Source organism: Haemaphysalis longicornis, unplaced genomic scaffold (assembly GCF_048455015.1).
Source record: "Haemaphysalis longicornis isolate Haplotype H1 unplaced genomic scaffold, Haemaphysalis longicornis Haplotype H1 scaffold_2, whole genome shotgun sequence".
NCBI lineage: Eukaryota > Metazoa > Arthropoda > Arachnida > Ixodida > Ixodidae > Haemaphysalis > Haemaphysalis longicornis.
In genome coordinates this window covers 214,508,747-214,523,868 of record NW_027526295.1, presented here as the reverse complement: position 1 = coordinate 214,523,868, position 15,122 = coordinate 214,508,747, and the positions used below count along the sequence as shown (strand labels likewise).

Genomic DNA, 15,122 nt, shown 5'->3' with positions numbered 1-15,122 from the left:
CGCTACAGCCCCTTATGGGGAATCACTGCTCTGCGCTTCCGATAGCTTTCACGTTGAGTAGAGCGGCTTTAATTTTTTTTCTGGTTATTCAACGCAGGAGAGTTTCGTGCGCGTGCAGAAAAAATTGCAGAAATTTTCATGTGGGGAATTGTCGGATAAATGCCGCATGCCATTTAAGTCGGCTTAACTAGCAAACACAGATGTACCGTTTAGGAAACCTCTTAGGAAACCTCCTTCATGTGCCCCATAAGCAGCAGGATACCAAAGTAGGGAAGTCCATGGGCATTTTATCAAGTACTTCCCCAGGACCACATGTGCAGACTTGTACACACTTGTTTATGAACACTCGAGAGGCGTGCCGCGGGCTGCAGAGACGACGCCTATTGGCGACACCCGGTTCGGGATAGCTTGTATCTGCGCGAGCGCGGCCACTCTGACACGACCAGCCTCTCTCTGTTCGAGCTTTTGGCTGGTTGCGCCACCAGGAGCGCTGTTGGCGACACCGCCCTAGGGTGCCTGGATGTTCCTCCTCGCCGCCCCTCCGTGACGGGTGGAGACAACTGCGTCGTCTGCTACGGAAGCCGCCATGTTGTTCCCCGCCGCTGGGGCAGCGCGCTGCAAGCACGAGGATGTGCTATCGGATTGTTATATGCACACGAATTCCGTGGCCACAAACCGCTTCCACAGTGAAGGAGAACTTATTTGTGGGCTTGTTTGTACGTCTTAACAGTGAAAACACTGCGCTAGCTAAGTCGACAAGACGAAATAGCGGGAAAAACACGGCACACAGAGGCGCATCCGCGCGCTACCGCGTACGTGCGTCCCCCAATTTTTTGTTTTGTAAACTTCAGTCAGAGAAATGTCTCTACACTTTTAAATGTAACACGCATAATAATGCATCAATGAGGCTCGCTTCTTGATCGTTAGTTTTGGTGTTAAATCTCATCTGCGAAAAAGTTGCGTCCGACCGGCAATGTATTGTGCAAAGACTTCGCGGGAGAGGTATGTTACATGAATCGCTCTGTTCTTCCACTAAGTCTGTCTGATTTCGCAGTTAACTGATATTAATCATGAGCCTTCTTTGGCGAAAATTATAGCCGCAAAAAGCATACCTTGTATATGCAAGATAATGCGCAAATGGCGAAGCGAGGACATTCAGTTGTTGTAGTAGTGTATGTAGTTGTTTCTCCAAGGGGAAAACAAAAGCTAAAAGTGAATGAACAAAATAGCAGAGGCTTATCTAAAGCACCGCAGTTAACACTAAAGAAAAAAAAAGAAAAATCTGCCAAGAAGTCCCAAATGTATAACGCTTTGTAACTGAACAAAAATTCCTAATCGGCGAAGCCATTTATTAGGTACAGTAAATAGTGGCGCAGCATGCAGATGTTAATTTTGGGTAAGGCGGTGGACCTACCTCCAAAAATGGAGGAGGGGAACTTGAAAGAAAACTATCAGAAAAAAGGAAAATCTATTCATAATCGATTCATAATTAAAGTAAAAGAATTGGGGATCATTTGGTAAAAAGTTACAAACAAACAAACACAACCAAACAAAGCGAGAAGTCATGAAATATAATTCAAGGGGAACTGATTACGACAGGAAGTCTCCCAGTTTGCTACACACAGCCACATCTCGTTATAATACTCAAAATGATGCAATGATATCCCAAAAGTACGTGTATGGTTCAGCACCTTCACTTGATCAATTAAAAATATTGCACAAGATACCACCACAGAAACATGGGGTTTCTTAAACAATGAAGCGGCAAGTATACAGTGCCCAGTTGTGGGCAGTGCGGCATGCGATACAAAACCAAAGCAACCATTCCGACGAAGCAAAACGAGCTTGTGAACACGTTTATTACCAGCACGTGGGCTCTGTGTCGCAGCCTGACAGCGGAACCATGGTTTGTAGCATGAATTGTTGAATGCAGTCAATGCAACGAATAAGACACGAACACAATAATTAAAAGGAAATGAAAGAGACTTAAAGGGTACGTATATATACGCAAAACTGTACAACACACAACTTTACAGTTTTCTATTTACAATATCAAGCTAAAAGTCTATAAAGTTCAGGGCAAGTTCACTCCTGCGCGCGTCTTGCTTGCATTGCCATCCACTACTCTTTCACGTTTACGGTCCACTGCAGTATCTTTTTCGGCTCTATTGGAAACTTAAACATTCGCCAACCATTCCTGCAGTGGTTTGTGCACAGAGGCACGCAGCAACCAGGCATTTTGAGCCGCTAATTGCGGTCAGACAGCTACAGCACGTCGGCCACAGCACAATTCGTTCGGCGGTCCGCAGGAGCGGGATTCGTAATGGCGGTCGGTGGCTCCGAAAACCGGTCGAGGCGGCGAGGGACCCTACAAAGCACGGAGGTAATAATACTCAGGAGAGGCCCCTAGCATCCCAATGCATTGCGAAAAGTGTGGAGGAAGTGATGTTATTTTTCTTGAGCCCATGAACAATGTTGCTTACTTGTTTACAACTGCGGCGGCCAAATTTGGGCAAATAGAACGGACAAAGTTTTAAGGCGCTTGGTATGTGGCTGCCTCGCTACGCTTGAAAACCAGCGCAGTCGCTACGACAAACGTTTTTAGATTAGGCTAGTTTGAAAACTCTGCCGTCGGAGGCGGCCTTAATTCATACCCCGGCCGCAGCGGCGCTTATGTCGCGTCGAGATTAGAGTTCCTGTATATCGGCGGAGCGAGCCGCTGCCGCCGCCGGCGACCTGCCGGGAAAATCCCCTTCGCTCAGCGTTGGCAAGAGCCACAGTTTGTTCTTTGCTCACTGTGTGTTTCTTCGTTGTGAAGTAAAGTGAAATTTATCGCTGCTGAGACGTAGCGCGCAAAGACCGCAGTGATGTACCACCTCAAACAATGCTCCCATTGTCTGCGTTCGCCATCCCGCGAGCCTGTTGCTATGACGACGACAAACGCTACTTTGCCAGGCTTAAGAGCTGAAAAATCGTCCTTCTATCTCAAAAATGAAGGCCGTTTTTCGATTGAAACTTTGGGTGAGGGTTAGAATTGGCAAATTGAAGGCGAAATCAACAGCTTAGAACATGACATCGCACCGAGTAATTAGCGACGAAGCGGTTTTCGCTTCAAAGCGGGAGGGCAGGGTGACGCCATGTTAGTGAAATCAAACCGGAGATAGCAAAGGATGATGGGATAGAGTGCTGGGCTCCGTGGGCTTAAGTCATGGCGGGACTCGGCTTCACAAATGTGACGTCAGGGCCTCTCCTAACCTTTTATTTCCTCCATGCTACAAAGGATGTCTCCACCCTTCACGGAGGGGCGGGCGAGGAGGAAAATCCAGGCACCCTACACCGCCCGTGCCCGCATAGAGGGGGCGCTGCTGAACGCGCGCCGCTGCTGCATCACCGTGCGTTTGCTGCGTTTTCGTGCAGAAAAATCTTTGCCGCGTCATCGTCCTGCCAACCTGCTACGTGCCATCGCTCGCTATAAATTTACGCACCGCTGTTGGTAGTTGTCGACGGCCGCGACGGTTGGATTTCCTAGGGGTGCTCTGATCGTTCAAGTGGCCATGCTTTGAGGTCAATGACACGCGTAAGAGAGAGAGAGCGGATGGTTGTTCGCGATTTTGTAGTGTATTTTCTCGCATACAGGGAAAAGGGCTGCTGCAAGACAACCTTTTTGCTCTGATAACTCCATTATAAGATAACATTGATAAATATATTATGATAACTATGAATAACGCGAAAGCCTTAGATGTCGTGTCATTCGGTCCACCTTCGAAGACAAGCAGTCAAAACTCGTCGTAAAAAACAGCCCTAGCTTGAACACCTGTAGCGACGCAAGGGCAAGCGAACCAAAGCATATGACCGGGCAAGACTAGATGAAACAGTGAATTAATAAGGGTGACGGAGCGAATTGAGAGAAATCAAAGGGAATTAAGAGGAACCAAAGTCAATCTGGAAGACAAAAATAATTAGCCGGAACCAAAGGGAATTAAAAGGAATCAAAGTGAATAAAACGGATTACTGAGTGAACTAAGTCAGATAAAAGTGAATAAAGTTATATCAAAGTCAAGTGACAGAATCCGAATTATATGAGGCTGAAACCAAGTAGATTAAGAAGGAAGACCAATCAAATAAAGAGGAATTAAAGTTAATTGTGAGCAATCAAAGTGATTTAAAGTGAATAAATAAGGAAATTAGGTCGGTTAACCAGAGTTTACAATAACTAAAGTCAGTTACAGTGGATCAAAGTGAATTACGGCAGAAGACAAAATAAATGGAGATGAAAAATGCGGATTGAGAGTGAATTGGCTTGAATCGAAGAAAATAAAGTGGATTACTCAGTGAATTAAAGTACATCAAAGTTATTTAAGTTGAACCAAAGAAAATCAACAGGATCAAAAGGTAAGTTAAGATTTATCCAAATCAATTATTGAGCTGCTGAGCTCGAGGATGCGGGTTCGATTCCCTTCCGTGGCGGCCGCTTTTCTGACGGAGGCGAAAAGCAAAAACTCTCGCGTGTTCGGCGCAGGTTAAAGATCCCCAGGTGGTCAAAATTAATCCGGAACCTTGCGCCACGGCGCGCCTCATCGCCTGTGAAGCGTCGGCGCGTTAAACCAATCAATCTATCTATCAATCCAAGTCAATTAGTAAGTCAATTAGTATTCACAGGCAATTAGCAACCAAGTCAATTAAAATCAGAGTTATTTTGAATTCAGAACAATCACTGACAGTAAATTTATTTGTTTGGCTAAATGATCTAAGTTATATTACAGGGAATCAAAAGAAATCTATGTGAATTACGAAGGAAGGCACGGTAAATTAAGAAAAAACGATGTACATTAAGAGTAATCAAAGCCACCTACGGCAAATGGAAAAGGGAACTAGGATGGATAAATGCGAATTAACAGGGATGAAAGTGAATTAAAGTGGTTCTAAGCGACGTACGAAAGAAGACAAAGAATGGGCAGAAATCAATGTGAAATAAGAGTAATGAGAGCGAATAATTTTAACTGCAGTGAATTAAAGGGATCATTCAATGAAATAATGTCTATCAAAGTCAATTAAGTTGAATTAGATAAAATGAACAGGACTGAAAGGGAACTGAGACAGATACAACTGAGAAAGCGAGGACAATGCAAATTAAGGGGTTCAATTTGAAATAAAAAGAGTACATGCCAATTAGGAGGTATCAAATTAAATTACATCGCATTATTTTAAGGGCTACGAGAGTTTTAGGATGAAAGTTTTAGGAATCAGGATTATTCAAAACTGATGACAAGAGCCAAAAGTTAATCAAGTTGGAGGCAACGGAATTATGAAGACAAAGCGAATTAATAGGGATCGTATATGAAAGTGAATTATTCTAAATCATAGTTGACTAAAATCAATTAAGAAATGAGAATGAGAGAGTGAATTAATGTGGAACAAGTTATTGTTGGTGGATGACAGAGTTTTGAAGTGGGTCAATCAGCAACTTAAAATAAGGTATTATTACTTTATAATAATATGTAGGATTAAGTGAATTGGGACGAATTACTCAGCGATTAAAGTGGATGAGTTAGTGTTTTAACGGAGATGACTGAGTGAAATGTGGGGATTGACTTAGCTAATTATGCTAACTAGTTAATACTATGCAGTAAATATTCGAGGAAGAAATTCAGTCTCCCCCTAAAAGCGAAAGCCTGAGTGGCGATGCAGTTAGAGCATACGCGTGAGTTATCTGTTTTAATTTCTCACTTATACGAATATTTTATGCGGTCTTATTATTCGATTCCCATTTATTTAAGATAAATAATTCTTTTGCTATATAAACATTAAATTTGTCGTGCCAGTCATCTTATTAGCTATCCCCCATTTTTGCTGAGTCATCTCCGGGCTAGGCACCGGGTGCGAATCACCCAGGCAAAAACATTCTTTCTTGTAAGCGGAAATTTACTTTTGAGGACCATACACGGGTGAGGAGTATAATGTGGAAAATAGGGCGCTGCACTTCCCAGTAAAGCAATGCGTTTTCGAGGCTGCGATGTTGGGCGAGCGCCAGAAGCACCCACGAGCCTTTTCTCACGCAGCATAGGGCAATGGCGCCACCTAGTCAGACATTCACGAAGTTTGCTCTGTCCAGGCAAACCAAGGAGCCGTGCCAAGGAGCATTTGAAGGCGCAGTTTGCCAAGCCTCAAAAAACTAGGCAAGGGAGCAAAAGTGTGTGCATGTAGGCGTTGTGTCTATTGCATTACACCACGCATTGCTGTATTTAAAAACACCGTTGCCTGGTGTATTTTTCAGCGGCGCTCTTATTTTGTTTTCGTCTATACCATATGTTGTCTTTTAATATCACGAAATACGGAGTACGCCTGTGCTCCAAGCAAACATTGTTGCGCGCGAATGGATGTACGCACATTCCTCGCACAAAGCTAATTGCCACCGTTATCGCCGCGATCACTTGCATCATAGGTACGGTGCAATGTCCAGAGTGGTCATGTAGCATTGCCCTTATTTGTTTTTTCCCCAGTCGCTTCTACTTTATTATTTCATGCTCAAAGTTATGGATAGTGTTCGGGTTTGACAAGGAGATTGAACAATACTTCTCAGTATGAGATGAAGGGATGTGTGAAACGAAGAGAAGGTATTTAGGGGGACGCACCTGCTCCTGTAGCATAATGTTGAGAACATAGCTGTAATAATAGGGGCGTATCGGCCTAGAACGGCACCAGTGATAACCTTAGAGCTTCGCTTTTAAGGAACTTTCGCTGGCATCTGTAATGGCCCAATTAAACTAGCTATAAAAATACAACTGCTTTACGACTTGTGAAACGAACTAACCTGCTTTATACCTTCCTTCAGTATTTCGTTTGCTTCATACTCCCGCAAAAAGAAAAATCCCGATTCAGATTTGGCGAAACATGATTACGTGGCAGCAGAACAAATGAGACGAAGCATGTTTGAGAGAAACAGAAAGAGAGAGAAAGAAATTTTATTATCCTGACAGCCCTAGTCCGGGTAGGAGGCGGCTGATTCGTAGATCCATGGGCGGAAAGTTTTTATTTTTCTGGGGGGAGGGCTCGCCCCCCCCCCCAACCCAGACGTTCCGACCATGATGATGATAATGATGATTATATGTACCCATCATCATACATACATACATACATACATACATACATACATACATACATACATACATACATACATACATACATACATACATACATACATACATACATACATACATACATACATACATGCTTCTGGTGCGCTTCTATAGTTCATCTCAGAAGCTAGCTGCAGCACTGTGGAGGCTACATTGTTGTCCCCCTCAGGGCGCCTAACTCACCGCGAAGGAAGCGACAAAAGGCGCCGGGGCTACCGGGGCCGTGCGGTGCCACTTGCCGAGAGGGGAGAAGGGAGTGTTCTTTCAGGACCCCCTTCACGGCGGATTAGGCGCCCTCAGTGGGCGCACTATTGATAACAATGTAGCCTCCACAGCGCTGCAGCTAGCTTGTGAGATGAACTATAGTGCGCTTGTCGTCCTGGTAAGAATTCGAAGGAATAATTATGGAAAGTGGGAAAGTAACCGTCCATGTCTGCGCCAATTCAATGATGCAGTAAGCTGTTGGCCCTGTTGTGACCGAGTGGGGGCACCCGATCCGAGCTCCGTGGCCTCCGACATACGAGTGGTAGCGTGTATGATGCGAGCGACCAGCCGCTGTTGCAGCCGTGAAGAAGTCCAGAAGCCGTAGGCTAACGTAACTGTTTACTTCATAGCGAGAGGTGAGCCGAAGCCAAAGAACAATGCCCCGACGGGCGAGGTTACAATACAGGACTCGAGCAGAGCGACAGCATCGATTCGCTGCTCAAACAGGAATGGTTTACAACGCTTGCGGGGGTCTATTTATACCCAAAAGCGGTAACGGTCAAAACGCAACAAGCGGCAACACGCCACGAACGTCACAGACACACGCAACGCTCTTTCCAGTGTTCGTTAGTCGTCGGTAGCCCTCCCGCACGTTGAGTCCGAGAGAGGGGAGAGAGGAGGACTCCGTTGCGATCGACGGGGCCTCTGTGTCCTTGAAGAGCGTGGAGAGGAGCCTCGCCGGTAGCCGCCGAAGTTTTGAAATGCGCCCAAGGCGAAGCGTCTGACGCGGGTTGTCGCAAGTTGTCGTCGACATGGTGGCGCCTGTTTTCAAAGGCGCACGCAGTGGCTTCGCCGCACAGCCGAGGAGTGATGCGGGAAAGTACGGTGGCGCTGGCCGATTCGTAACAGCCCTAATAAAATTTTAAGTAAAAAGGTAGAGGCAACTCAAAAGAAATGGCAACCTGTAATGACATTGGTAATAACATTTCGGTGAGTAGGGGGAGGGCAGGGATCAGCACCAGCCCCTCCGGAAAACATCGGAGGAGGCGTGGGCACCACAGTAACACCCCCCCCCCCCCCGCCCTCCCTGTAGTATCCGCCTATGCATGGATCTCCCAGAGTCCCTCACTAACCCGAAGGCAGTGTGCCGCCAAGAGTTCTTGCGTCCACCACTTGACGTCCACGAGAATGATGTTATGTATTAACGAGATGTCAGCAATAAAAGAAAGAAATATGACTTAAATGAGCCATAAAGACAAAATACAAGTTTGTTTTATTCGAAAGATTTCGTGTTTTGTAGTGTCCCCAGGGCTTGCGCAGCAGCAAATGATCTCGTATTCACTGATAAATTAATCAATTCAGGTTGAAATTTTGATTCTCCCGCCAAATCGTGTGCTTTGGTGACGTCTGCAATTAAGTCATAACGGCGCGTATACAAAGAAGGAACTTGCACTGCGCCATTCGGCTCTGCATCCTTGCTGGCCGTCAAACCTCCCAGATGGCGCTAGCATACTCAGCACTCCGCCGTTGGTTTGCTTTTGACCGTATTTGCACCCGACTTGTTTTTGTTACGGTAGAAGTGATCGTTTCGTGAAACATGGGGCATGCTTGACAAACAGGTTCACGTAAGGCAACGTCGCTTACGCCAATCGGCCAGCGTCGTATAAGACAACTCCAAAGCGTCGGACTGCTGTGCAGCTAAAACAAGCATAGTGCGCCCAGTACCAACAGCAGGGCGCATCGGTACTTTTATGTTTACGTGTATTTTCGTAACTTTTGTTGTTTACTGCACCATTCTCACCACTGTAAAAGGGATATGTATTACATTTAGGCGCAAATAGTTCGGTCGGAAAGCTTATAAGCTCTGCCTAATTTGCGTTTGCTTTTGCCGGCCTCCGTCAATTGCAGAGCAGGCTGGTATGACACCATAGGTTCTGTTGCGGGAAATGAGCTAATGGGTCGCATGACCATCCATTTTTTCCTAATTATATTTATTTGAGCGAAGTTTACGTTAAAAGGGGTGTCAGTGGGATTCTAACGAGGCAATCTTTTCAATGAACCAAATTTATGCGTTGTCTTCATGGCTCCTTTAAAAATGGTTGATCATGGGGTTATGTACAAAACTCCACATCTCGTTTTCATATGGTAATGTGAACAAAGTTGTATTGAAGTCGCGTCAACACTCTTGAATTTGCAAAATAAAAAAAAGCACAATTTCCATGTGCCTACACGTGTCTTTCTTTCGCTCCTTTATTTCTTCCCTTCCTGAATGGGTGGGCACAAAGCACTAGGCAATAATTTCACTTTCATAAGACGGAAGTCGGCGTGCCGAGGGTCGTCATGCATGAGGACGCGGCCGCATTGCAAATGAGAAGGGCGTGAACCTGAGCCGAATTCATCATAAAGGCTTTGGATCGAGACAAGCAGAATAATAACGCAACAACCGAAAAGATATAAAAACTTGTTGCCGCCGAGGTTTCCTGAAGCGGGCGGGACGACTCTAAGGAGAAAAGCATCGCTGACGGATGCATGGAGATGTTTCTTTGTGATAACTCAAGCCGACGCCGATAAAGGCCGTGGTTCTGCCTCCTTATTATACCGTCCTGGTCAGGCTAAGTTTAACTCATCTGCATGAGTCGTGCCTTATAGCAGTATACGCAGAAAAAGTAACCAGATCCGGGGTTCGGCAGAACGAATGAACACGTGGATAAAAGGTGTTCTGCTCTTTCGGGTGTACGTGAGTTTTTAATGAGCCCCATTGGTATTTAACACTTGTGCTTCTAAGAAATATCCCGAGGTATTCAAGAGAAATCACGCCTGTTCCGCTGTCGAACGTGTTAAACACAGAGCCACCACGAAGGGCCAAGGTGCAGCGAGAAAACAGTTTATAAGCCACTATATAATACAACAAACAGACGGTCTTGTAGAATAGTCGCTGGTCGGCTAGAGTTAATAAACGCTTTGGAATGTCTACCGCCGAGTGAGAACTATATAGTCGTACGCTCCGTGACACCCTAAGCTTAGTTGTCTATTTAGTAGAACGGCATGAACTAATGACCGAGCTCTTGAAAGAAATCAAGCTCTTTCTTTCATAAGACAACGTCAAGGCAACTTAACTAAAAATGTTGGAGACAAACAAAAACCACAAATGGCAATGTGTATTGGTGAAGAACACAACGGAACCTCGCATAGCTAAATATTCTATTTTGTCTGTGCATCTACATCGTGATCGGTCAATACGGAAATACAAGGTCATTCGTCAATTCGTATAGCTCATCGATGAAGCACTTCCCGTTAAGGTTTCTCTTCTACAACCCACGTACCTACCACCACGTAAATAATCATGCTTACCAGAGGTTTTATATCTTCTTGACGCAATTATGAAGCCAGAAACCCGAATGCGCAAAAATCAGCACATTTCTTCCGCGGCAAAATGAAAAGAAGAAAAGTTTGCTTTAAGCTTTAGGGGTCAGGACCTGATGGTCAGAAAACCGCGTGAAAAAGATTTGGCATAATTGTTCGGCTAAATAAGTATGATTACTGCGAAGAAAAAGTGGTGCTGTCGCCATTATCCTTTTTGTCATGTCACCTTTCTCGTTACGTAAATGTAACTTCAATTATGCTTTCCCGTCGTGGCATGGTTTTTTTTTAACACAGCCCAACCGGTTTGTGTTCACAGATCCTGACAAAAATACTGCTGAAAGAACAATTTCGTGCACGTACTAGGCTACAACAGTGGAAAAGGCATTCAAATTAGTTTTTACGGGACGCAAAGCAGGTTATCCTTTGACTACAGGCCGTCACAGTTCTACAATCGCTAACTGATTAGCCTGAACACTTCTTCACAGAGATAACAATAGTGCAAAAAAGGCGCGAAATTTGACTACCTAGCGCACATTAGGTAATTTAAATTTGGTCCTGCAGGACATAATAGTAGAGAGCTTAGCGAAGGGCTCAGCGAATAATGCGTGAAGTGTCGCATTTACGGGAGCTTTGTCAGGACTGCTCATTTGTCCCACGGATTGTCGCAGTAATTCAAGAAGCTACGTCATCAAACATCGGTCGTTAATTTTTTTTTTGCCACAGTTTTCCTGTTTAAAGCATCCCCAGGTGTCTTAATAAACGGGTGATGTTTCATAAGAACCACCACCAATAAAAGCTTAAATCACTTATTCTTATTACGATCTATGACACCAGCGACTTGAAGCTCTAATTGTATTAATCATTTTCCCATTGCAGCCGAGTTTACTTGTTTTTTTTTTCGATTGAGTTCGGATGCCGGAATCTTGCGGAAAAAAAATCATCTGCTCGGTGTAAATATGAGGAGAAAAACTGGCATCCTCAGCGTCTCCGTCTACTTTTAATGATAACGGCATACAGTCTGTCTGTCCACGGAAAGACGTAAGCTGAGTTTGTTCTAACAAGCCACTCATGAAGGTAGACTCATACCTTGTGAATAACGACGCTGTACGTAAAAAGATAGATCGCAGACAAGACTGGTAAAGCAGACACAACGCTGACAAAGCACACATATTAACAACGCGCTGGTCCCTTCATTGTTCCCCCCAAAAGGGAAGAAGCTGTACGTTTTTATCCTACTTTGTCTTTATTTGAATTCTGGAACATGAACCAATTTAAAGGCGCACCTCAGGCTATTCAAATGTAATGAACAGGATGTCGCTAAAACCATTGCAAATGACAAATAACACTTCCATCCCAGAATGCGAACAGGTCCAAGGAAAGTTGCTGCCCGGTGGTTGAAAACAGATGTACATACTTTTTGTCCTTTCGCACAACAGAGCACAGGGTTTGTGTCAAAGTAATCGCCGGCTGGAAACGCAAAGCATCCAGGGAATGGACGAAAGCATGGTTACACCCCGTCACGGCATAGCAGAAAAAAAATTACAACGCGACGGCCTCGTTCCTCGGGTTTGTTTTTAAATTGCACAGCAGTATTTGACGCACTTGAGAACACATGATTTCCCATGGTTTGCGCCCATGTGACTGACATGGAATTTTTTTACATAAAAAACGCAAACAAAGTCTGTTTGCAGTGAATTAGTGACCATTAGGCTATTAAATATACGTCAGAAGTTGGTTCCGAACAGCCAAGAAATCTGAGCGTGTGGCATTAGCTTTCAGTTCGTTCTTACGTGCAGGAAGCCTTACAGTGGTCGCACGCACACGCTTTAACAGCTCCCCTGTCCTGGTGGCAGACGTAAGGTTCCGGAGACAGCGGCTTGAACACAGCTCCCTCGGAAGTTCGATGCTCCTCGCTAGTCTGTATGAACTTCACGCTCATGGGCGACAAACCGCCCTCAGCAGCCGTCGCTCCGAGGTAGCCAAGCCAGCGCTCAGGGGTGCAGTCGGATCCCCAGCGGCCGCAGATGAACTTGAAAAGGCCGAGGGAAGCTACCTTACTGCGCGCGTCCTTGCACGAGTCGAACAAGCCCTGCACAAAGTGCGGCGCCACGTAGTAGTTCATGCTGACCACGTACCGCTCCTTCTTCTCCGTCAGGTCACTCGTGAGGAGCTGAATGAACTCGGCCTGGCGCGGAGAGCAGATCATCTGGCACATGAGCGTCCGGAAGTTGACGCTGCACGCGGGACAGTTGTCCAGTCCGATGGCATTAGCTGACTCAATGTTCTCGGCGAAGTTCTCGGCCTGGCTGCCGTCGCAGCAGAGCGGCTGGGACACGTTACCCAGCACGTCCCCGCACACGGATTCCAGGGCCTTGCGGCTCTTGGCGCTCTCGATGCTCTTCGGCTCGCCGTCGTAGACGCACGGCACCTGCCCGCCATTCACGTCGCAGTCGCCTCGAATCACGCATTTTCCCTCGCTGCACGCATCGAAAACCGCGCCAGCCGTTGCGGCAATGAGGAACAAGACCAAGGCTGCCGATGAGGCAAAAGCGGCGCTACGGCTCGACGACTTCATGGTGGGTTCCCGCTGGCGGAGGGGCTGGGCGACGCCGGCTGACTGGCTTCGTGCGTGCGGGGCCCCTCTCTCGTTGCAAACTGTCACCGCTTGTCCTCGACGATACGACGCAGTAGAAGGGAAGACGCTGTCGTGTACACAGCGCCGTTCCGCTCGGCTGGCCTCGGATCAAAGCGGCACCGGTCGTTATTTGCTTCGACAATCAACCCGTCACACCAGTCGCCACTGCTGAGTCGCCGCTACTGAAAAGACGACGCAGTTTAGGCAGAAAGAAAACGCCTGTGAAACACTCTCCGTCTGGAGATGGTTGTCTATGGAGGAAAAATCGTGCCACCTAGCAACAAGTCTCGCAAGAAAATGACCGTCGTCGCCAGCGACGCTCGTAGGACGGCCGCTGAATGCGTGTCAGCGCCCTGAGCGCACGCGCTTAAGTGCTCCCCGTTTCTGCTACCGGTGCTCGTGACCGACGATACGTATCAGATGACGAACGCCTCCGAGCGGTTCGGATGTTGCCTGAAACATGAGAGGAGGATTGTCTGAGTCAACGCCACTATGCGCGCAGCTTCATGATGCAGGACCGTCCGAAGCTAGCATTTCATCTCTTATATCAGGGTACAAAATCTCCACCAAGTGAAGTGTAGAATAATCATCGGGTGAATTAGACAACAAAAACACTGGTAAAAAGGCATGGAAACAGCGTGCCATCGTTCTATAGTTGGCGTCGCTCCTGCTATGCAAAGGTATTTTGAGGGGGTTTTGACAAATGTCTTCGGGCTGTCTCTCCTCAGTAACTTTCACGACGCCGCCACTGCCTGATTTGGCACCGAAAGGGTCATGGTATTTTTTATTACTCTTTTGGAATTTCAATATAAAGTAATCTTCGCTGCCGTTCATTTCGCGTTGGTGAAGTTGGTTTACAGCTGTTTTTCGCTCCGGTTCCCTCTCTTGCGTGCGTATTCTCCGAGTTACCATCATAGTCGTAGTGCGTGACCATATGACAGCTGCACCAGCATTCATGTCACAGTCCAGGCAGTTGTAGCAAGCCCGCGGGTTGTCGATTAAACTTGTGTTCTCACCTGACAAACGGCTTTTGGCATATATATTTAGTAGTACTTCTACTTATCCGTGATGCCCTAGATACTTTAGTTTTCGGGATACAAAGGAGGAAAAAGATATAAAGAAATATAGGAGCTTAGCCACAACCACTTCTACAACTCGCGTGGCCGCCTGAACCAACATTCTTGCGCCCCTGAAAGGAGATAATGGACGTTTCCGGGGTGGAGGGAATGGAGAGGCGGCACGGCACAGCCCGCCGCCCTCAATAATTGTTTGCTAACTCGGCACTTTCACCGAACGGTCTTTTTTCGCACTTCGAGTAGTAGAAGAATGCTCTGCGAGCTGCGACTTGCAGTACGGCGCATTATATGACCGTTCGCCCCACAGTACAGTTGTTGGAATGGCGTGCTGCAGTTTGGCTACATGTTCTGTTCTTGCGCGCACTCTGTTCATTTCTTACATAAAAGGTAGGGGTAGTGGTATGTGCGTCTTCATGGTCGCAGGGCATCTGGCTACGCCATTCAGGGTCAAAACTGTCTACAGTTGGACCTCATTATAACGAACACTGATATGGCTAATTATCGGCTATAACGAACTAAATACGAACTTCGGTTGGTCACGCTTCATTTCAATGACCCTTATTATTTTATAACGAAAGCGAAGCCATGACAGCCCCGCGCAATATCGGATGTAAACAAGACATATTTGGCCAGTAGGTTAGGAAGCTACTTGAAAAAACTCCCAGCATCCGAAACTGCAGAAGTAGAAACGCCCTTTTGTTCGGGGAC

General features: G+C 46.3%; 1 protein-coding gene across 1 annotated transcript; it reads right to left on the bottom strand.

Moving 5' to 3' along the window:
- Positions 1 to 11,927: 11,927 nt before the first annotated feature.
- LOC144169875 (NPC intracellular cholesterol transporter 1-like) lies at positions 11,928 to 13,692 on the bottom strand. The gene has a single exon (XM_077699283.1). The coding sequence runs from the start codon at positions 13,276 to 13,278 to the stop codon at positions 12,490 to 12,492; it is 789 nt and encodes a 262-aa protein (XP_077555409.1). The 5' UTR covers positions 13,279 to 13,692; the 3' UTR covers positions 11,928 to 12,489.
- Between the last annotated feature and the right edge of the window lie 1,430 nt (positions 13,693 to 15,122).